Below are 22,230 nucleotides of genomic sequence, written 5' to 3' on the forward strand. Positions count from 1 at the left end.
TAAATTCTGAGCCCGCTGTAAAGCTGCGTAAATGCAGGATTGCCGGACATGATTTAGTACTACCACATCATATTGCTGATTGAAGCTGTGTCGGTCTGGACAGGAAGATCTGACAACACTGCAGCATTTTTGTGCCTCTCTTGGCACGACACGCCGCTACTCTCTCGCCTTCTTGTTTGAATTCTAGAGTAGTGTTAACACCTGAAGATGCACTTACCACTGGGGCTGAGGTGCAACACTGCAGTGTTGTTGTGCTTCTCTCGCCTTCTTGTTTGAATTCTAGAGTGGTGTTAACACCTGAAGATGCACTTACCACTGGGGCTGAGGTGCAACACTGCAGTGTTGTTGTGCTTCTCTCGCCTTCTTGTTTGAATTCTAGAGTGGTGTTAACACCTGAAGATGCACTTACCACTGGGGCTGAGGTGCAACACTGCAGTGTTGTTGTGCTTCTCTCGCCTTCTTGTTTGAATTCTAGAGTGGTGTTAACACCTGAAGATGCACTTACCACTGGGGCTGAGGTGCAACACTGCAGTGTTGTTGTGCTTCTCTCGCCTTCTTGTTTGAATTCTAGAGTGGTGTTAACACCTGAAGATGCACTTACCACTGGGGCTGAGGTGCAACACTGCAGTGTTGTTGTGCTTCTCTCGCCTTCTTGTTTGAATTCTAGAGTGGTGTTAACACCTGAAGATGCACTTACCACTGGGGCTGAGGTGCAACACTGCAGTGTTGTTGTGCTTCTCTCGCCTTCTTGTTTGAATTCTAGAGTGGTGTTAACACCTGAAGATGCACTTACCACTGGGGCTGAGGTGCAACACTGCAGTGTTGTTGTGCTTCTCTCGCCTTCTTGTTTGAATTCTAGAGTGGTGTTAACACCTGAAGATGCACTTACCACTGGGGCTGAGGTGCAACACTGCAGTGTTGTTGTGCTTCTCTCGCCTTCTTGTTTGAATTCTAGAGTGGTGTTAACACCTGAAGATGCACTTACCACTGGGGCTGAGGTGCAACACTGCAGTGTTGTTGTGCTTCTCTCGCCTTCTTGTTTGAATTCTAGAGTGGTGTTAACACCTGAAGATGCACTTACCACTGGGGCTGAGGTGCAACACTGCAGTGTTGTTGTGCTTCTCTCGCCTTCTTGTTTGAATTCTAGAGTGGTGTTAACACCTGAAGATGCACTTACCACTGGGGCTGAGGTGCAACACTGCAGTGTTGTTGTGCTTCTCTCGCCTTCTTGTTTGAATTCTAGAGTGGTGTTAACACCTGAAGATGCACTTACCACTGGGGCTGAGGTGATGCGGGACAGAAGAGGTTGTGCCTGTCCTTTTGTCACCGCCGCCGTTAGGGGTCGTAGGGGGTGTAGGGGGCCCGTGTGCGCTGTTCGGGGACCCTGATGCGAGGGTCTGTGGAGAGGACTTTCCACCGCTGAGATTACCGTCTTCCTGCTTACACCTGTTCCTGTGAATAATGCAATGCACTCGTCCCCGATCAGAAAATTTTACATTGTATCAACTACATCGATTAAGATATCTTAAGATAAATGTGTTGATGGAAAATTAGGAATGCGTTTTGATGTGATGATTGCATATTTAAAGGTTTCGTATACATGTATATCACCTAAGAATCACGACAGCTCAGTCAGTGTAGTGACTAGGCTACGAGGTGGAGTGAGGGGAATATGAGTTCGATTCCCGGCGGACCGGCTGTGGGGCTCATGCAGCCCCCTCTGCAGTGAGTACTGAGGGCTGTGTCCCTGGCGGCAAAACAGTCGGCCCTTAGACCTGACCTCTCAACTCCGTGTAGTGCCAAGGTTAAAATGCATGGAGCTATACCTCCACTCCCCCACATAATGTCACGGTGATTGATTATGCACAATTACGCTTTGTCGCGTGTCACGTTGATATGACACCAAGTAACGGAGGATGCATCCCTGCAGGTGAATGTGACTCTATACTATCTCACAACAAAGAGAAGGCGAGGCAGTTAACCAAGCCCCGCGTATACAGTGCAAGCTGAAAACGTCGGCATGATTTTCGGGCAGTTTTTACCGCTGCTCTTTATGCACTTAAGCTCACTGTGCCCCTGAACGAATAGCAGAGTGTGCCTAAACTTCTCGTTCCAGGAGGTTCATTGTGATATATTCTGAGTGCTTACCTGAACACGACGCCGTGCGTCTGTTGTTGTGGCGACTGCGCCTGAAGTTGTCTGTGGGGTGACGTGCTCCCTGTGGGGCCAGCCGGGCCGCCCGAACCCCCTTTCAAACCCTTCCGACGTCTCGGCTGGTATTTGTAATCGGGGTGTTCCCTCTTGTGGATCATGCGCAGACGGTCCGCCTCGTCCACGAAGGGCCTCTTGTCCTCGTCGCTCAACAGCCTGTGGGGTCGAGACGAAAGGAGTGAGTGTGCATTGTGGGGCGGGCGGAAGGCAGGAAGGAAACAAAGGAGATAAAAGGGCGAACGAAATTAATGAAAGCTTGAATAAATGAAGGACGATATTATAATTCACCGTTACACACACACTAGGGTTCTCAGTCTTCACTAGTCGTATCCTGGCAACGGATTTATATCAGTCTCAGTATCACTTCAAATCACACGCGAAGTCTTTTTTCACTGCATAATTCCTTTCTTGCCACTGTTCTGCAAGTGTCAATTCAGAAGACTCGTCTCAACTCAATTCTTCTTCTCTCAAGCTCATATCCCTACAGGCTGGCGTCTCGAAACTCGACTCTTCACTTCACTTTATGTTGTTGAACACTGATTTATAATCACTTTGCACGGACCACGCAGAAAACAGCCTCTATTGTTAATGAGGCGTGTCTACTGATCTCTTGCCTAGGAATACAGTCCTATTGCTGGGCTCGTTGGCTATGGCGGGAATGTGTTTACCGAGTCGTTGCCTAGCAATGGGTATACACGTCACAATATCTTTTTGGTACTATGTTACTTTCTGTGTTGAACGAGATCTCTCACTACAGCGATTTTGGTTTTTATTGCATGCTGAAACTACAGCCTAATAACTTTCTAGCGATGACGTAACGATCTACGTCACCGCCTGATGATGACGTAACGTCAAAGATGTTTCAGACGCAGTATAAGCGACTCTGTGTTAGTAGACACGTCATATTTGATCTGCGATTTATTATTGTTGCTATTACAGCGCCACGCAGCGTCAGCAAATAGAACTGTTACAATTTCTCATTGTTTGTGTTGGTCTTGATCTAGCAGTCTGTTTACGCAATAATAAATAAACAAGTTTACAACATTGCTGACGCAAGATTGAAACACACTGTGTAACATTTGACTGTTTCGTCATCTTGGTGGGGAGTTGGTCAACGACGCAGTTACGATCCGGTAGCACTGGGCGCGTTGTTTTGAATTCACATCTGCGCACTAACGAATTAAAATTGAATTCGTGAAGAAATTAAGACAGGGATCTGTAAGGAAAGGGTCATGCCCTAATGAGTTACTATCCCAGCGGCTGCATGGAGGGACTGGGGAATACCAGTAAAGGGAACCTTAGTTAGGATAGCCGGTGGCTTGACAGATTTGAACTGAGTACCTCCCAGGTAGCAGTACAGAACCTTACCGCTGGACCAATTTGCTCGGTGTGAAGACTGAAATATACTGTCACGTGTCCGGGGTTCCGTGACTAATAATAACGGCTTCTGGATTGAATGATTTGATTTAATTAACGCTTTTTCTACAATCACTCTTAATCACCCTCTCGTTGGTGCTTCCACCTTATCGTGGTGAGGGGGTTTGAGTATGCCAAGGACCCTGAGAGCTATACCAGCGGTAGCGTAACTACTGGCAGGGCCTCCCTTGCTGGACAGATCAAAGGGTAGGCATCAGACGAAGAGGGACACCAAAAACCAAAAACTGATGCCGGAAGCAGCGTCATCAGTAGCGACTTGAAGCACAGAGCAAATGATGCTCGAGATGGTTCAAGTTCGTATAGCAACAGGCGTGACCAGAGTGGTTTGAACGGCTGCTGTACTGCGATGTGGAAAGCAAATGGAAAAACTACCACATTATCACTTTTCCTGGATAGTCTCTTTCCAAACACAGAGACACCATGTATGCGAACCAGAAGACGTAAGAAGATGCTGGATGACCTTGGGGACAGAAGAGGATNTGCTCGAGATGGTTCAAGTTCGTATAGCAACAGGCGTGACCAGAGTGGTTTGAACGGCTGCTGTACTGCGATGTGGAAAGCAAATGGAAAAACTACCACATTATCACTTTTCCTGGATAGTCTCTTTCCAAACACAGAGACACCATGTATGCGAACCAGAAGACGTAAGAAGACAGAAGAGGATATTCTCATTTGAAGGAGAAATCCCTAGATCGCATTAAGTGGAGAAACTGTTTTGGGAGAGACTGTGGACCTGTCGTCTGACAGATTACTGATAAAATAAAAACTCTTAATCACAATCAGTTTACAATCAATCTTCAGGACTCACTCCGTTCTCGTTCTAAGAATTTTTTGAACTCCCAACTATTGCTCGCCACTCATTATACAGACTCGGGCCGGACTTCACGGACAACACGTATCAAGAATGCGTGCTTATTGGCCCGTTACCTAGCACTAGGCATGGCGCGAACCACATATAAAACACCTATTCTGTTGTCAGAGTACGTGTCTATTTGACCGTTGCCTAGCACTGGGCATTGCGCGGATGACATAGAAAATACTTCTTCCAGTACCTTTCCCATTGCTGCGTGCACGTATTTCGTGCGTTGCCTAGAAATGAATCTACACGTCACAATACAAAAGTACAATTTTGTCGTTTGTGTGGGTGTGAAACTCGGTCTCTCATATTAAGGGAAGAATAACATTTTATTTGTGTGCCACGCAGGTTGCCTGTTTCTTGTTCCCAAAATGGCGTTATGCTAAGTTTCTAATGCGTAATAACAAATAAGAAGTTCTGGAAGAATGTGTGATACGTACTTTCGGCGGCACGGCGAGGGAACAGAGCGGCCGGCCACCTGTGGCGTCACACTGAGTCTGTCCATCCCCACTGCTTCATTTCCTTCTTTCCTCCCTTTATTTCCTTCATTCCTTGTTACTCAGCTTCATTCTCACCTTTTCTTTCTGTTTACATTTCCTTTAGTTCTTCCTCTTTCTGTCCCTTCTCGTTTCTTCTTTCTTCTTTATTTCCTTCCTTAATACTATTCATTATTCCTGTCTTCCCTTCGTTTTGTGTTTCCCTTTTCAGTCGGTATAGCGACTGGTTACTGGCTGGATGACCGAGGGGTCGGAGTTCCAGTCCCGGTAGGGTCAAGAATTTTCTCTTCTCCACGTCGTCCAGACCGGCTGTGGGGCCCACCCAATCTCATATCCAATGGGTACTGGGGGGCTCTTTTCGTGGGGCTAAAGCGGCAGGGGCGTGAAACTGACCGCTCACCTCCAATTATTGCCGAGGCCAAGAGAACGTGGATTTATACATCCACTCCCCCATACGCCGCCATGGTTTAGTGCTTAATTAGTTAAGCACAGGGGCAACTTTAATTTTACATCATCCATCTCTATATCTTCTTCTTCTTCTTCATTTCTTAACATTTGTTCACACATTCTTCTATCTGCTCTCCGTTCAGCACGTGAGAGGACATGGTAAAATGGTTTTCTTGTGGCTTGCTTTACGATTCTGTCTGTATTGAGACTATAGAGCGCCGAATGGTAGGATCACATGATTAACTGGAAAGGATCTGTAAGGAAGCGGTCGCTATGAAGTAATACTGGGCCCGGAGTTACTCAGTCCATCCAGTCTGTAATCTCGGCTGCGGGCACGTGACCCACTCTGGCCACCCTTCTGCTTACCGAACGCTTTGGTTAACGTTAGAAGTGTAAATATTTAGTCTTTTATGAAATTTCTGGTGGTATGCCTACTACCGTTATTGCTAGGGTCACGCTGTGTCGACATCACACGCGGAGCTTCGGAATATCTCTTCTGGGAAGTGTTCTCACGTAAGAGTTCACCGACGTTTCAGAAGAACACGCTGCTTCAATCTTAACGGTCGGACGCGGCCTACCCTGACTGAGGTGTTTGTGGTTTTTGTTTCAGTCCCTCCAGACAAATGCTGGGTTAGCGTCTAGAGTAAAACCACGTACCTTTCCAATTCATCATTAGTCAACCTTCCGTTCTGTGCTATAGACGCTGACAGCTTCATAGGAACCGGGATAGCTCAGGAAGTCTTGTGAATACGCAGCAGGCTGTCCGACTGACGAATCGGGGTTTGATTCTCGGAGAGGCAAGATTATTTTTCTCCTCTTCTCTGCAGAGCTCAAACGGGCTCTGGGGCCAACCCAGCCTCCTATCCAATGGGTCCAGGAGGCCAATTCACCGGGGGTAAAGCTGCCGGGATGTGTACCAATAACTTCTATGTAGTGCCGAGGTTAAAATGGAGCTTTACCTCCACTCCCTCATGTCCCACGTGACTCATGACCTTAGGAATGACCAAACGCTCCCAGAACCGTCAGGCCATAAAATAATGTCATAAGTCCCGTGGGACTACAAACCAAGAATCGCTGTGCTGGCGAGGGCCAGCATAATTGAACAGTTTAAAAAGTGAACTTCTAAATAGTGTATATAAATTCAGTTCGCACCTCACAGGAAACACACTCCGTCACCATAACAAAGCCCAACCGGTTAATGCTGTTCAGGGAAACAGTCGCTGTTTGTTGTGAGAACCATACGGAACACACAAATACACTGTGTGGGCAGAATATACAGCAATTCAGGCCGTACCTCACAGGAAACACATTACGTCTCCGCTACAAAGCCCAACCGGTTAATGCTGTTTAGGGAAACAGTCGCTGTTTACTGTGAGAACCATACGGAATACACAGATACACTGTGTGGGCAGAATACAAAGTTTTAGTACGTTAAAGCCTTCCTGGCTGAATTGTGAAATAATCCGCACAAGAATAAATGGAAGTTAAATAATTAAGCAGTTTATTTGACTGAAAATAACCATGTGACCAAGAAATATGTCTCAAACTCTGATAACCCCCCAAATCATCACCTGTCCACGGAATGAGTTACTGCCTTCTGTAAACATTTGGAAAGGGCTCTGATGACCTTTGCTCGTCTTTGGTCGCGTGCTGCATAAAGAATGGGCCCCTCTGTGTTGCACGAGTTCGAGAAGGAAGCGAAACGCCTCAGGTTTTTGTTGTCGCGGATAGGTGAAGCAAGCAGCTGTACACTCACGTCTTATCACACAATGCGGTGACAAACGCCAAACACTGCAAGCAAATTCTCAGATCTCAATTCGCTATTAATGTTCTTTGTTTACTGTTAGTATCAGCTTGAAGATACGCACTGCGTTGCTCCCGTATTTGTCTCCCATTTCCACATCTGACATTGTCTGTTACGTCATACCCTGCGTAGGCAACCTTGGGATTACAGTAAACCCTCGCTAATCCGGATCTAAAAATTAAAGAATACTGTGAAGAGTTGGGTGCGTGCTTTTAAAAGACACGTGGCATTTAGGAAGGCAGACGAGTCACTTGTCTGTTGAGACAGAACTTGAGACAGTTTCTTCAAACTTGCATTGTTACGTTCAGAAACTTCTGAGTTTTGTATCCATGAATAAATGTGATTTCTTTTTATACTCTCCAAATAAAGTCACTATAGTGATATTTTGTTATTTACTTTCTTTAGCAGTGCTTACAGCATTCAGCAGTTTTGTTCTAAGTTTCTTTTTTGTCTTTTAGGGCTACCTTTTCCTTCATTAATCCGGATGACCTCTCCCCTGCAGTTTCTCCGGATTACCGGGGATTTACTGTAATATAGACACATTATTGTAGCCGGGATGGCGAATGGCTACGGAGTGACCGGCAGAGGGGTCGGAATTAGAATCTCCTCTCCTCGTTGTCCAGACCGGCTCTGGGACCCACTGAACTTCCTAATTCAACAGTTACAGGGGGCGTCTTTCCTGGGAGGAAATCGGCCGGGGCGTGAAGCTGACCACTCACCTCCAACTAGTGCCGAGGTCAAGACGTGGATCTGTACATCCACTCCCTTATACGCCTTCATGGCGCAGTGCTTAATTAGTTAAGCACAAAGGACAACTTTGCTTTAAAATATATTACTCTTAGTACGTCGGATATAAACGAATTTTCAGCATTACGGGGCTCTGAATGCAGAGAATACCGGACGCGTGATGGCGTCTCGTCGCCACAATGCAAGAAAAATCATGCTATAAAGACAGATCCTTTGAAATGTTTTGAAACGAGAGTAACAAATCAGGAAATTAGGAGCAGATTGGATTTGGGTAATGATTTCTTCTTCATTGAGTTCAGAATATTTTGTTTTCCCGTCTGCTAGAGAAACGTGAAGATTAAAATATACGAAACCCTAATTTTGCCTGTGGTTCTGTATGGGTGTGAAACTTGGTCTCTCATAGTAACGGAAGAACACAGATTGGGGGTGTTTGAGAACAGGGTGCTGAGGAAGTAACAGGAAATTTGGGAGAACTGCATAATGAGGAGCTTTATAACTTGTACTCCTCGCCAAGTGTTTTTGTAATGTTCAGATCAAGCAGCATGAGCTTGGTAGGGCTTGTAGCATACATTGGAGAGGCCTGTATGCGGAGTCTTGGTAGGCCAACCTGAAGGAAAGAGACCGTTAAAAGTAGATGAGGATAATATTAAAATTTATATTATAGAAATCTGATGGGGACTGGACTGGATTCACTTGTTTCGAGACGGGGATCAGTGGTGGTCTTTCTTGGGTCGCTAAGCAACTGTTAGCTTCTCAAGAAGGACTCAGCTCTGTGGAATGTTAGGGCTATTCTATGAACCCCTCATTTTCTCCTCCTGGTCCTTTGACCCGGGTAACAGGGTCAAGTGATAAAATTGACCTGAAAGGAGATAGCAGTTTGAGAGGCCTGCTTTAAAAGCAGGGTACAAATCGTGTCAGTTATGACATCCATCCTTAAGAATCCCTGATATGTACGTATGGCTCGTCAGCTTGGAAAGACCGAACAAAAAGCATAACCGTTGGACAGAGAGCAGGCCCCCGGTAGGCCAGACTGTGGCGGCCAGCGAGGGCTCAGCTCCCGCCAGACTCGGAGAGGGTTGACGCGCGAACTGACAGATTCCAGACGCCCGCCTTTTCTGTCGTCGTGAAAAGTCGGCTGAATATTTGGCCGTAACCAGTTCACTTGAAATGAAACACGGTAGATTACGGCGTGGAGGATTTGATTCTACCCAGTGACAGCTACCGGAAGATTCTACCGGAATGGCGGGAAATCATCTAGGCCCCGCACAGCGCATTGTCGTACATATATTAAAATCCTGATTATTCAAACTCACGCCTTATACGAATTTACTCAGTTCCATCTAGTCGAATTCTCTCACCATCGCTTCCTTCTAAATCCCACTACGTTATGGTCTTCATAGTACGTATCTCTTTGTATACATTAACTATTTATAATAGTAAAACAGATTACGTTGTCCCCGTGCTTCATTAATTAAGCATTACGACATGAAAACATGGGGGAGTGGAGGTACAGCTCCACTAGATGCTGGTCAGCTTCACGCTTTGGCCACTTTAACCCCAAGGAAATCGCCCTCGGTACCCACTGGATAGGAGACTGAGCGGGTCTCGGAGGCAGTATAATCGTTGTGGAGAAAAGAAAAATCTTGCCCTTTTCGGAATTCGAACCACGGGCGTCCAGCTCCTCGCTATACGGACTGAGCTATTCCGACTTCTAACTTAAAACAGTGTCGTTGAATTCGACTAGGTGAACGAGGGAATTACCACACTGGTGTGCGCCATTTTATTTTTTTGAGTCCCTTAACGAAATTTGTGCGACATTTAAAATAGGCCTGAGTCTTTTTACTTCTACATCCTTCAAAGTTCATTGTCTATAATAACCAATGCAGTTGGAGGAGCATTGTTTAATAACGCAGTATGCAAATAAATGGGCCTACACTCGGGTCTATAGATTCGTACGATATATCGATGTTTATGAATATCAATATATTGCTCCGATATATCGATACTGAAGTCGATACATCAGCTATGTCGATAGCAGGACATGGTGTAGTTCATAACCTACATAATATAGGCCTATATTTTTCTCAAAATCCTTAAGTAGTAAACCTACTATATATATATATATATGAATTACTTGGAAGTTCGAGGATAATACTGAAAAGAATCACAGGAATGGATTGATCTCGCACAGGGTAGGGAAAAGTCCCATCTCTTGGGGACACTGTAATGAAACTTCCGGTTACAGAAAAGATTGAGAAATTCTAGACCAGATGAGCTACTGTTAGCTTATCAACGAGAACACTGTTCCATGGAGTATTCTGCAAGAAATTTTATTTCATAAAACCTTTTCAACTATAATTAATGAGAACTTTTCTTTTCAGGATTATTTTCTTTTACCTAAGGCAACTGATTGCAATTACATTTTCCTGGGGGGGAGGGGGGGTTCAGACGCTTCATTATGAAATTAATTTACGTTTATCAGACACTCTCTGCGTCCATAATTAGCGCTTATCTGTGCCTAGTTTACTATCCGAGAACTACGAAGTCTTTCCCCTCCGTTTTCTCCGCATTTTATAAATTAATATCGATACTTCGTTAACGATGTTTCGATATATCGACAAGGAAATGTGCGCCAGCGAGATTCAGTGCTTTCCCGCCCGACGAAGTGAAGCTATGGACGACACCTGTCTGAATTCGTCCTGGATGTGGGGCCGTATCTTGTTCAAACTCTCTACTTTCTCCCCCCCCCCCNNNNTAGCGCGGCTTGATACAGGGAACAAGAAAGGAGTGCGACGATTTAGTCTCGGCCACATGGTCCGGACGGAACTGATAAGGCACTACTAAACATCGTATTTTACGGAAATCCTACACTTTCTTCCTGCCTGCTGAATCTGAGGTTCTCACAGCTGAGACTGAAAGCACTGCCGTCTGGGAGGCGACATAGCTCAGTCGGTACAGTGACTAGGCCATGGATTGGGGTTCTATTCCTGGCAGGTGCAGCATCCACCCCATATTTCTACAAAAGCACTATCGGAGGGGATAAAGTAACCGTTTCGTGAAGACCGCGCCATAGCTCAGCTGGTTAGTCGCAGGGTTCGAGCCCAGGGCCGGTAATATGGGATTTGTGGTAGACGAAGTGGCACTGGAGCGGATTTTATCCGAGTACTTCGGTTTCCCCTGCCAATTCTCATTCCACCGACTGCTCCATACACATCTATCATTCGGGGCTGGAACAGTAGGCCAATTAGTGGCCAGGTGGACTCAGTCTCACCCCAAACCAATACACTAACCGTTTTGTGAAGCTGACCACTGGTCTCCATCTAGTGCCAAGATTAACGGTGGAGCTATACCTCCACTTTCCCATGCGTTGTCATGGCGAGGTGATAAATTAAGGGCAATGAGTTTACTTTTCCTTCTGGGGTTGTTTTTCAATCCTGACTGAGATTCTTCGTGGTTTCCCTTAGTATCTCCAACCAAATACTTACTTCCCTTCACACATTTTCCAATTCGTTAGTTACCATCGTCAAATCATTCTTTGCTACAAACCCGTAAACAAATAAAAATTCCCTTCTTCTTTTCTTTCTTTATTCCTATTCCCCTTTGGTCTTTCCGCCCTTCTCCGTGCGTTCTACATACCCTAACAATTTCATCCTTGTTCCATTCTTTCTGCATACCTAACCGATTGCATCCTTGTTGATTTTATATTCTCCATGCTTTCTGCACGCCCCAAACTTCACATACCTCTGTGAGCTATCGTCTTCGTGCATTCTGTATATCCTACCCATCGCATCCTTCTTTATGCTTGCGTTCTACACACCCTACCAGCATCATCACTCATGTTGCCTTATCCATGCGATCTACATACCATACCTATCACCTATCACATATTCCTTGGCTCAGTCATTCTTACAAAATTAGGGTGCCGTATGGCCCCGGTGGGTGTGCCGGTCATTCAGGGCACTATGTTGCAGGCAGGCAGGCAGTGCCTCTCGTCACGGGAACACAATTCAGCGCTAATTGTGGCTGACAGAGCTTGAGAGGGCCGGTAGAGCCCGGACGCGTGTTCTGCCGGAGCGGAGCTGTCCAAACAACGAGGCCGCCTCGGGAATCCAACCGACAGGCTTTTGTTATTTACTGTTCTCCGCAGGGGTGTCGAAACGTGCGCCGCCTGCGGCCTCAATCCTCAAGACACCTCATGAATTGCAAACTGGAAGGGCCGTAAAGGAGATGGAATTTGATCGTTCCAAGTTTCCACTGGGGCGCACTGTGAATGCTGATTCTGCTTTCCGGTCTTTGTACCGTGTGGATGTGGGCGGTGTTCTTGACGTTTCGGAGATACATGCTATCTCGATCTCAGATATTACTGTTCATGTACGTTTTAGTCCAACAGACTCACGGGGAGACGGTTGGGGCACACGAACGCTCAATTTTCATACTCACTTAGACCCTGGAGATGGAGACGAAATGTCATTTCACTTTCAACGGACTACACGGCGTTATATTCCGGTCGGTCAGGTAAATTGCTGCTGGCTCTCGCCAGCACAGTGATTTCTGGTTCCGCGGGGTCTCCTATCTTACAGTAAACATACTGTGTGTACATAAAGACCAACCGGTTAATGCTGTTTAGGGACACAGTTGCTGTTTACTGTGAGAACTCGACGGAACACACAGATACACTGTGTGGGCAGAATATATAGCAATCCAGTCCGTACCTCACACGAAACACATTACGTCTCCGCTACAAAGCCCAGCCGGTTAATGCTGTTTAGGGAAACAGTCGCTGTTTATTGTGAAAACCAGACGGAACACACAAATAAACTGTGTGGGCAGAATATATAGCAATTCAGTCCGTACCTCACAGGAAACACACCCCGTCTCCATCACAAATAATGCTGTTTAGGGAAACAGTCGCTGTTTATTGTGAGAACCATACGGAACACACAAATACACTGTGTGGGCAGAATATATAGCAATTCAGTCCGTACCTCACAGGAAACACATTACGTCTCCACTACAAAGCCCAACCGGTTAATGCTGTTTAGGGAAACAGTCGCTGTTTACTGTGAGAACCATACGGAACACACAGATACCCAGTGTGTGCAGAATGCAGAGCTCTGTAACGTCAAACCACGCGGTACACGCAGTTATATGACTGTGCTGCAGACAGCTAAATATGCCGTGAAGTGCCATGACGTCTCTGTGTGAGGGTGGTGAATGCCCAGGGAATGCAATGTGCATATGAAAGCCGCCGACTGAGATGCTGCTTCCCTATTACTGCCGTCTGCATTCACTCGCATGACGCGACCAGACACAATAGCTGCAACATTCCACTTTTCGAAAACCACGCACCGGACGACCCGTGTTTGAGTCCCAGCAGAGGTAGAGATTACTGTATTCCAAACCAGCTTTGGAGCCCACCCGGCCTTCCACCAAATAAGACAATGAGGGCTGTTTCACTGCTTGTAAAGCGGCGAGGGGATTTAGTATCAAGGTTAAGAATATGTGGAACTCACCCTCCACTCTTTCAATATGTTCATGGCGTGGTGCTTAATTAATCACAGAGATCTTTACCCCATAATTATCCAAGGACTTCGTAAGTAAAGTCCGTTTGCTATATGAACCTGGGTGCTTCATCCCTTCCGTAGGGAACCTTAAGGAGGGTGTATGTATGTAAGAAAGGAATTAGGTTGCGAAATGAAGACTTCATGCGTGATTTGAAGTGACAGTGCGACTGTTATAAATCCGTTGCCTGCATACGGCTAGTGAAGACTGAGAACCCCAATGAGTGTGCAACGGCGAACTTTGTGAGTGTAGAAGTGGTCAAAAAATCCAATCATCGAATCCAAAATCACGCAACCGCCCCCCCCCATTCGTGGCAATATGTATTAAGGTATCGGAGTAACCTGCTGCCTCCATCGTCAGGGAATCTCAAAACGTCGATATCTTCCCGATGGATTACACGGAGCGATTTGTCAGAAGACACTGATCTTAATAACCGAAGAAATCGTTAAAATAACTTCTGAACCAAGAAAAACGCATTACAGCATGGTAAGTATATTTACCTATCGCGTGATGTCATCCGGAACTTTAGACGAGTGCGAATCGGTCTTAATGACGATAAGCTGTGGCGTGTAAGTTTCTGTAGAATGGAAAACTACCTGTTGACCTTGTGTGCAGTTAGAGCCCCCGCGGTATCCATGGGAACGCTGGGCTTTTTTTGCGATGTAAAGAACAAGGTCCTGAAGGAAATGAAGCCTGTCCTTCCGTAGGCTTCAATCTTCTTCCTTTACTTTTCCACCAGACTCAGTCTGGTAGTCGGTAGGATTCCTTGGACGGGGGATCAGCCCTGCGCAAGGCACTGCTTGCACAGGACAACACGAACACAGACGAAAAGCGGACATACATACATGACCTGAGTGGGATTCGAACCCACGGTCCCCGTGTGCTGGCGAAGAAATTTCATTCCATAGACCGCGTGGCCACCGTGATCGGCAGACTTGAAGGTTTTGGTCTGCTACTAATGATTACCTGTCTAAATAACTAATTAACAAAGTAGTGAAATACCTAACAATAGTTAAATATCCACAAACAGATGAAGTGACAGGAGGTTGGAGAAAAATGCATAATGAGGAGCTTCATAACTTGTACTCTTCTCCAAGTATAATTAGAATGATAAAGTAACGGAGGATGAGATGGGCAGGGCACGTAGCACGAAACGTGGAGAATATGAATGCATATAAGATATTGGTGGGAAAACCAGAAGGAAAGAGACCACTGGGAAGACCAAGGTGTAGGTGGATGGACAATATTAAAATGGATCTTCGAGAGACAGGATGGGATGGTATGGTCTGGATTGACCTGGCTTAGGATAGGGACCAGTGGAGGGCTCTTGTGAATACGGTAATGAACCTTCGGGTTGCATAAAATGCTGGGAAGTTCTTGAGCAGCTGCAGAATTGGCGGCTCCTCCAGAAGGGCTCAGCTCCGTAAGTAAGTATCTGGGCAGACTCTATTAGTCTGGTACATATCAACATTTCCGGAGGAACTTTCTGCCTCCATCTTCAGAACAGAAGAGGGACGGTAGAGTGAAAACCTCAAGTATCTGACTTAACAAAGGGTAACCGAACAGCGTCACGAGTAGCCCCCACATGTCGCTCGGTGGGGCCGTATCCTGAGCCAGCTGAACCCATTCCACGCCCTCACTTGCAGTGATATGAAAAGGATTACTGGGGCCGCACGCGATCTGAGATGTTCTTGTTACCGATAAAGCTGTTTGGAGTGGCCGTGGGGGTGGCCCCTATCTCGGACGGGCACAGCTGTGAGTACTTCCTTTTCTTGTTGATTCCTGGCAAAGAAAACCAACAGGATGTTGTTTTTTGTATCCGTGTGTGTGTGTGGGGGGGGGGCACTGGTGGGCCGGCAGGTGAGAGAGCGCACACGTATCTTGTGTTAACTTCCTGTTGTACGCACGGGCAGCAGGAAGGGAGGAGAGAGAAAGGGAGGGCGAAAATGGAGGAAAGGCAAACGACAGGAAGAGAGAATAAAAGAGAGGAAGAAGGCAGGGAGGACGGAGAACAGAACAGCAGAAACAAATGAAGACGGGACAAATGAAAGAGGAATAGAATAAAAGGGAGAAGATAAAAGGAAGGAAGAGGGAATAAAGAACGAAGAACAGAAGAGGCGAAGAAAAATGAAATGAAAACGGAAGTAAAAAGTAGAGAAATAAAGAACAAAATAAATTAAGGCAGAGAGAGAAGCACTGAACAAAAGAGAATAAGAAGTGGGGGAAGGAACAGAAGAGAGAAAGAAGTAGGAAGAAGGGCTGCCAGGGAGACAGAAGGAAGTAGGTGGGTGGAGAAACAGTTTCAAGGATAATTACGTACATAAGTTCAAGTCTCCTTGCTGAAATGCGTGAGAACAACGCGGAGGAAAATGAAGTAACCATTTAACAATAAAGTTCCTTCCGTCAAATGTGACACTTTTTTAAGTTTTCCACCTCGTCAGCAGGTGCTGACGAGGTGGAAAACTTAAAAAAGTGTCACATTTGACGGAAGGAACTTGATTGTTAATTGGTTAGTGTGACGGACCAGAATGAAAGACCTTAAACTGAAGTAACCATCTTACACAGTTCCATAGTGCCGCGGGAAAACCAAGAGGAATAGAGAGGCGAGTTCCATAAGCTACTGAACATCTGACCGGACTTGTACTGCCCGATCCCTGACATAGAGGAGGATGAGAACAATTTGTTCCTCTATTCTTGTGACGTTGCAAGGACAGAGACATGACACATCCAACGATACAACGCACGCAGTCACAGGAGAAGAACATATCATAAGTCACAATATACACACAACCTTAGAACATAAGAAGAAGACCCCCAAGTGGATGATTAATAATACACACGAATTTTAAAAATATGACGTATGAGATAATGGGTTTTAACAAGTTTTAAACACATAAAGTTTATTATTATACTATAAGGACGTATACAAATTTAATATTATTTGTAAATGGACATATAAAGGCAAGCAGTGAAATGGTTGACGGATCGATACACCTGAAGATGGCAGCATACTGCCGAAACATGTAGTGTGGAAGTGGTAGATGGGATTGTGTTCACTTGAAGACTGTTAATATACACACATTATGGACAGAGACTATATTTCCTAAAATATCTGTCTGCACATTTCTTAAAAATCTTAACATTTCCTTCTAGACAACAAAATTGCAATAATGCTTCGTGAGACTATGTTAAGAGTGCGACGGTAGAGCGCTGCACGCGCTGGCAGCAAGTAGTACGAATCTTGTCACTGGGTATATCTACCAGTCATAATCCCTCTGTTGCCATTCTCATGAAAACTGCTGTACACAGAAAATCTTCTTGAAATGTTCTCAAAATTGGACTGCTGAGTATGTGGTGTGGATCCCCCTAGTGTTACGGGATGCAGAGTCCGTGTTTCGAGACCCGGCCATTCAACAGAATGCTCAGTGAATTTGGTTGAGTCCGCTGAGATAAGGTCTGTTACGGTGTACAAGGATTATACCAAGGCTTTAGTCACAGTGCGTCACCCACCCTCCCTCCCTCTCACAATTCAGCTGCAACCACTGTCCCGGCATTTCTTGGCCACAATTCTCACGCGCACCTAGGGGTCAGGGCTTAAGATGCCGCGATCTGTACTGGGTACTTCAGCTCGCTTGCGGTCACCGTTTCGCGGGCCACAGTGTAATAATCATCTGTGGAATTCGTGTCGAGTCTCTTTTAGTGGGTAATTAAACGGCGAGACGTGGGGCCTGGCCAGCCACTTCTTGTCGCCTTGTGACCGTAAAAGTTTCCTGAGCCTTCCAGAAAATCTTCATCCGGTTTCATGGACTTTAGAGACTGAAACTGCTCCACGTCCATCAGCGACTCCCCCGGACCGACGCCTACGTCAGAGCACTCTGATGGGGGAAAGATTGGGGTGGTATGTGCTGGATTCATCTGACTCGGGACAGGGACCAGTGGATGGCTCTTGTGAACATTGTAATGAACATTTGGGGCCCATAAAATGCTGAGAAATTCTTTAGTAGCTGAGCGACTGGCGGCTTCTCTAGAAGGGCTCAGCTGCATGGAGTTAGTTAGGGTGTGTAAGGGTAATACAGGGCTCCCACTCTTCTACAATGCAGCAGCAACCACTGCCCCGCTACATTTTGCCATCCTGTCCTCATTTCTCGTCAGGCCGAACACGACGCGTGGTATCTGGGAGGGGCTCGGCCGGAAATGCGCATCTCCCCCACACGTTTCAATGTTTTTCCTCAGTCCCTCCATGTAAATGCCAGGAAATTACCTCGATTAGGTCACGACCGCTACCTTCCAAATCCTTTCCATTTCATCAGCTTTTTATTATTCATCCCACCGTCCGACGCCACACTGTCTTGGAAGCGTATCCCGTGTCCACACGGCACAGAATGAATAGCAGCTTGTCAAAAACGAAATCGTCGAACAAACTTACCCGGATTTCTGTGGCACGTAATTAGATTGGTAAAACTGATAATGATCTAGCATCGTGGGATAGGAGCATGCGGCTTGTATGATCTCAAACGGTTTAAATGAATTCCGCTTCCATGGCAACCAGCAGGACGTGAAACTGACAAAACCTTTTCAAGATGGTCACTGTAATTGGATTCACTTTTCGCTGGACTTGATGTCGGCTTCTTACTCGTGAGAATCGTAAGTCTGCTGCCGCGGACACTCACTGCAGTGAGGTTTGGGATTCTCACGGCGTTTGTTGAGAAGATTACCGTCGTTTCGGAAGAGACACCGCGTACTGGCGTTACATTGCTGCCACTGTCCATACAGTACAGCGTCGGTTGGGTCGATGATGCATTGGTGACGAATTCTGAAGGATCGGGAAGGAAACGGTCTTGGCCTGATCGCGATACTATTGCACATTTGCCTGGAGGAACTGAGGAAAACCAATGAAGACCTCAAGTCAGTTTGGCCGGTGTCGTGGCCGAGATTCGAACAGTCTCTCTCTCCAATTCAATTCTGTAACGTTACCGCGGCACCGTAGTCGGTTGATGCACTAAGCTACAAGCCGGGAGGTCGCGGGTTCGATTATCGATGAGGTCTTTGGAGTTTTTCAATTGACCTAATCCTTCCAGTCGCACTATAGCCCTGGGGTGGACTCAGCCACAAACAGAAATGAGTGCCAGGAATCTTCCTGGGGGTAAAGGGTAGCCGGCACCTGAGGCTGATAAACTCACCGCCATCTCTGAGCTGACTATCTAGAAAATGTATGAGCCTCCACGTCTCAACCCTATGGGCATACACGGTCTGTTACAGGGATAGCTTTATTTTTATTTTTTTCTGCCGAAAGGCTAATCTGCTCGAGAAAAACAATCACGATTTGTTTTGGAGGCCAAACTCTCTAGCTACCAGATATTTATAAAATTTTCACCCATGTTGTATCTGAGGTTCTAATGACAATGACTAAGAAGTACTGTATTCCGTTATATGACTCCATGTAGTCCGATAGACGTTTATTGGTACTTCGGAGAAACCTTTTGCTTCCATCTTCAAGGTGGTAGAGTAAACCTGGCATCCACTAAACTTGTGCTTGCTTCTTTCTTGTTGTTTATTTAGCTTACACTTCGACACTGAATATGGAGGCAATACGATCCCCCAAAACGTGAGCAAACGTTTTAACAGACCACACGGTGTCACATAACAGCTCATGGACCTGGTGCTCTTAATTTCATCCTATATTTATCGGCATTTCTAATTCTCTTCGTGCGTGTAACTTGCAACATTCGTATCAACCCTCCTGAATTTTTTAGTTTGAACTGTATGACCCCATTAATGCCCAGTGGTTACTACATGTATATGTACCACCTGTTTTAACACACTAAATTCCCGCATTCTGCCCACAGGGTGTATTTGTGTGTTCCGTATGGTTCTCACAATAAACAGCGACTGTTTCCCTAAACAGCATTAACCGGTTGGGCTTTGTAGCGGAGACGTAATGAGTTTCCTGTGAGGTACGAAATGAATTCATTATATGATTTCGAAGGAACTCAGTCTTTCTCTCTCTTCAATGCCCTGAGGACTAAGTAAAGGCACAGTTCTGACGTAGTGAAGGCTGCTTACCTCCAGAGTTTGCCCAGCGTCTTGCTGAGCTCGGCGTTATGCAGCTGCGGGTACTGGTCGGCCAGTTTCCTCCTCGCCGCCTGCGCCCACACCATGAAGGCGTTCATGGGTCGCTTGACGTGCAGCTTGCGTTTATCGGACGACGCTCTGAAATCAGACATTTTCTTCGTGAATGTAGAATAATACCCTGTAACTAACTGCATGGAGATGGGTCCTTCTTGAGTAGGTAACAGCTACACAGATAATCAAGAAACTCCCAGCATTTTGTGGAACTTAAGGTTCATTACCGTACTCACGAGATAGTACCATTCATCCCCAACTTAAGGCAGATGAATCTAGCACAAACCGTCACATTCTAACAAAGAAACTCAGGATTTTGCCCACACAATGCATTTGTGTTTCATATGGTAACAGATAAAGCTCTCCCTGTAACAGGCCGTGGAAGCCCATGTGGTTGTGAGACGTCGAGGTACCCACGTTTTCTAAACAATCGACACACAGATGGCGGTGACGTCAGTCTTATGCGCCGGCCACCCTTTACCCCCAGGGAGATTTCTGGTATTAATTTCTATTAGAAGCTGAGTCGACTCCAGGGTCATAGTGCGGCTGGTTGGGTTGGGCCAACTGGAAAATCCAATGATATCATCGGGAATCGAACCCGCAACCTTTCGGTTTGCAGCATAGTGCGTCAACCACTTACGTTAGCGCGTGCCCCTGCATTTTATCTGAGTTTACATTAAACAGAGATTATTTCCCAAAATAACATTAACCGGGTGGGCTTTATAGCGGAGACGTAATGCGTTTGCTGTGAGGTACGTGCTGAATGGCTATATATTCTGCCCACACAGTGTATTTATGTGTTCCGTGTTGTTCTCACAAAAACAGCGACTGTTTCCCTAAACAGCATTAACCATTTGGGCTTTGTTATGGAGACCTAATGTGTTTGCTGTGAGGTACGAACTGAATGGCTATATATTCTGCTCACACAGTGTATTTGTTTGTTCCGTATGGTTCTCACAATAAACAGCGACTGTTTCCCTAAACGGCATTAACCGGTTGGGCTTTGTAGCGGAGACGGAGTGTGTTTCCTGTGAGGTACGGAGTGATTTTTTAAATTGCCGATTAACAGTTCAACGTGAAGTCTCTTCATATGAACTTGCGCGCCTTTATGCCCTTCTCCCCCTTTCCCCGTATTCTTTGGCTGTTACCGTCACTCCTCTCCCCCTGACGTAAGGGTGTGTGGCTGTATAGATGCAAGTATTCTTAACCTCGGCACTATTTGGAGGGTCAGCTTCACGTCCTGGTCGCTTTACTCTTTGGAAAGGAACCCCCAGTGCTTAATGGGTAGGAGGCTGAGGGGGCCCCAGAACCGGTCTGGGAGACGTGAAGAGAAGAAAAATCTTGCCTTTACTGGGTCTCGAACTCCGAACCCTCGGCCGTCCAGCCTCGTAGCTAGTCCCTGTATCGAATGTGCCAACCCGGTTCTTTTCGACGTGTTGAAATTCATTTTAAAATTATCCTCCATTCTTTCGGGAACCCTGTTGCAAGTGTCATCACTGCCGACGCGGCCGATATGTGCAGGGCGGGTAGCAAATCCCGCGCTTGTCCGAAAGTTTGTATTTGCTTTCAAGAAGCGCTTCTGTTTGAGTAGCGTTCCTACCTTTGTTCTCTCTGCTTCTTTCCTTGCGTCTGGCTAGTGTTATGTCAGTGACAAGCACTACCTTCTGGAATGTGACGTCGTTAAGTCCGGTAAGAGTTCAATTACAAGTCAGAGGAATGTACTGCCTCCATCATCAGGGTGGAAGAATAAGCCAAGTGGCTATATTTGCAGCCTACTTTTTGCTGGTCTCTTCCTTGGCTTATTAATCTCACATGGGCGGAAGAAAATGAACGTAATCCCTCGGTAATTTCATATTGTGGTGTACTGACCCGTTTCTAAGCAGTGACTCTGTAAGCAGCGTGGACAACGGCTCCCTAAACACGTTCCCGTTGCTGGGCAGCATATTCTTAATAATGCAACAGTTGGTTTAAGACAACGGAAACGGGTGTTTTCTGTCTGGGCCGTGCCAAGATGTTATAAGAAAGGGAAAAAGTCTGTTGGATACTGAGTTCTGTACGGGAGTGTCTGAAGATAGAACCTGAGCGCGTGAAGCTGAAGAATCTACACTGTTAGAAGCCGTTGCCAGGGAACGGTTGCTAAAGACACCAGGCTAGAAAAAGTCTTAGTGGGTGTTGTGGTGAATTGTGGAGATTAGCGGTGCCGCTGTAATTGCTTGTAGTTCCGAGTCGTGTATATGAGTGATTAGTAAACCCATTCACAAATCGAAACCCCGTCTATAGCCATTTTTACAGCTGACAATATCAAATTGTCACGAAGCGTTAAATCTTATTATATTCGCAGTGTTTTTTTTGTTCAAAACCCTACAAAAATTCTGCGATAACAAAAGCGGAATTACTTCAACAAAAGTTGCATGTCCTTCAAGATGTCATCTAAATGATTTCAACTGCCGTTAGTATGGCTCCCACTTCAGACTTTTGCGCCTCCCTTATACTGTTTATTACTGTTCTACGGAAATTAAAACGGATGACGTCGCCCTGGCCTCCAC

At 46.0% G+C, this 22,230-nt stretch overlaps 2 protein-coding genes across 2 annotated transcripts in view; one reads left to right on the plus strand and one right to left on the minus strand.

Moving 5' to 3' along the window:
• LOC111863395 (cytochrome P450 4C1) overlaps positions 1 to 22,230 on the plus strand; it is a 106,248-nt gene that overhangs the window by 24,752 nt on the left and 59,266 nt on the right. The window lies entirely within an intron of this gene.
• LOC111863402 (transcription factor Sox-10) overlaps positions 1 to 22,230 on the minus strand; it is a 43,246-nt gene that overhangs the window by 3,838 nt on the left and 17,178 nt on the right. Inside the window, exons 2-4 of the mRNA XM_023849694.2 lie at positions 19,625 to 19,771; positions 2,149 to 2,367; positions 1,274 to 1,452 (exon numbers count right to left, since the gene is read on the minus strand). Coding sequence (XP_023705462.1) covers positions 1,274 to 1,452; positions 2,149 to 2,367; positions 19,625 to 19,771 — 545 coding nt within the window. The remainder of the gene's footprint in view (positions 1 to 1,273; positions 1,453 to 2,148; positions 2,368 to 19,624; positions 19,772 to 22,230) is intronic.

This window comes from Cryptotermes secundus, unplaced genomic scaffold (genome assembly GCF_002891405.2).
Source record: "Cryptotermes secundus unplaced genomic scaffold, Csec_1.0 scaffold1379, whole genome shotgun sequence".
NCBI lineage: Eukaryota > Metazoa > Arthropoda > Insecta > Blattodea > Kalotermitidae > Cryptotermes > Cryptotermes secundus.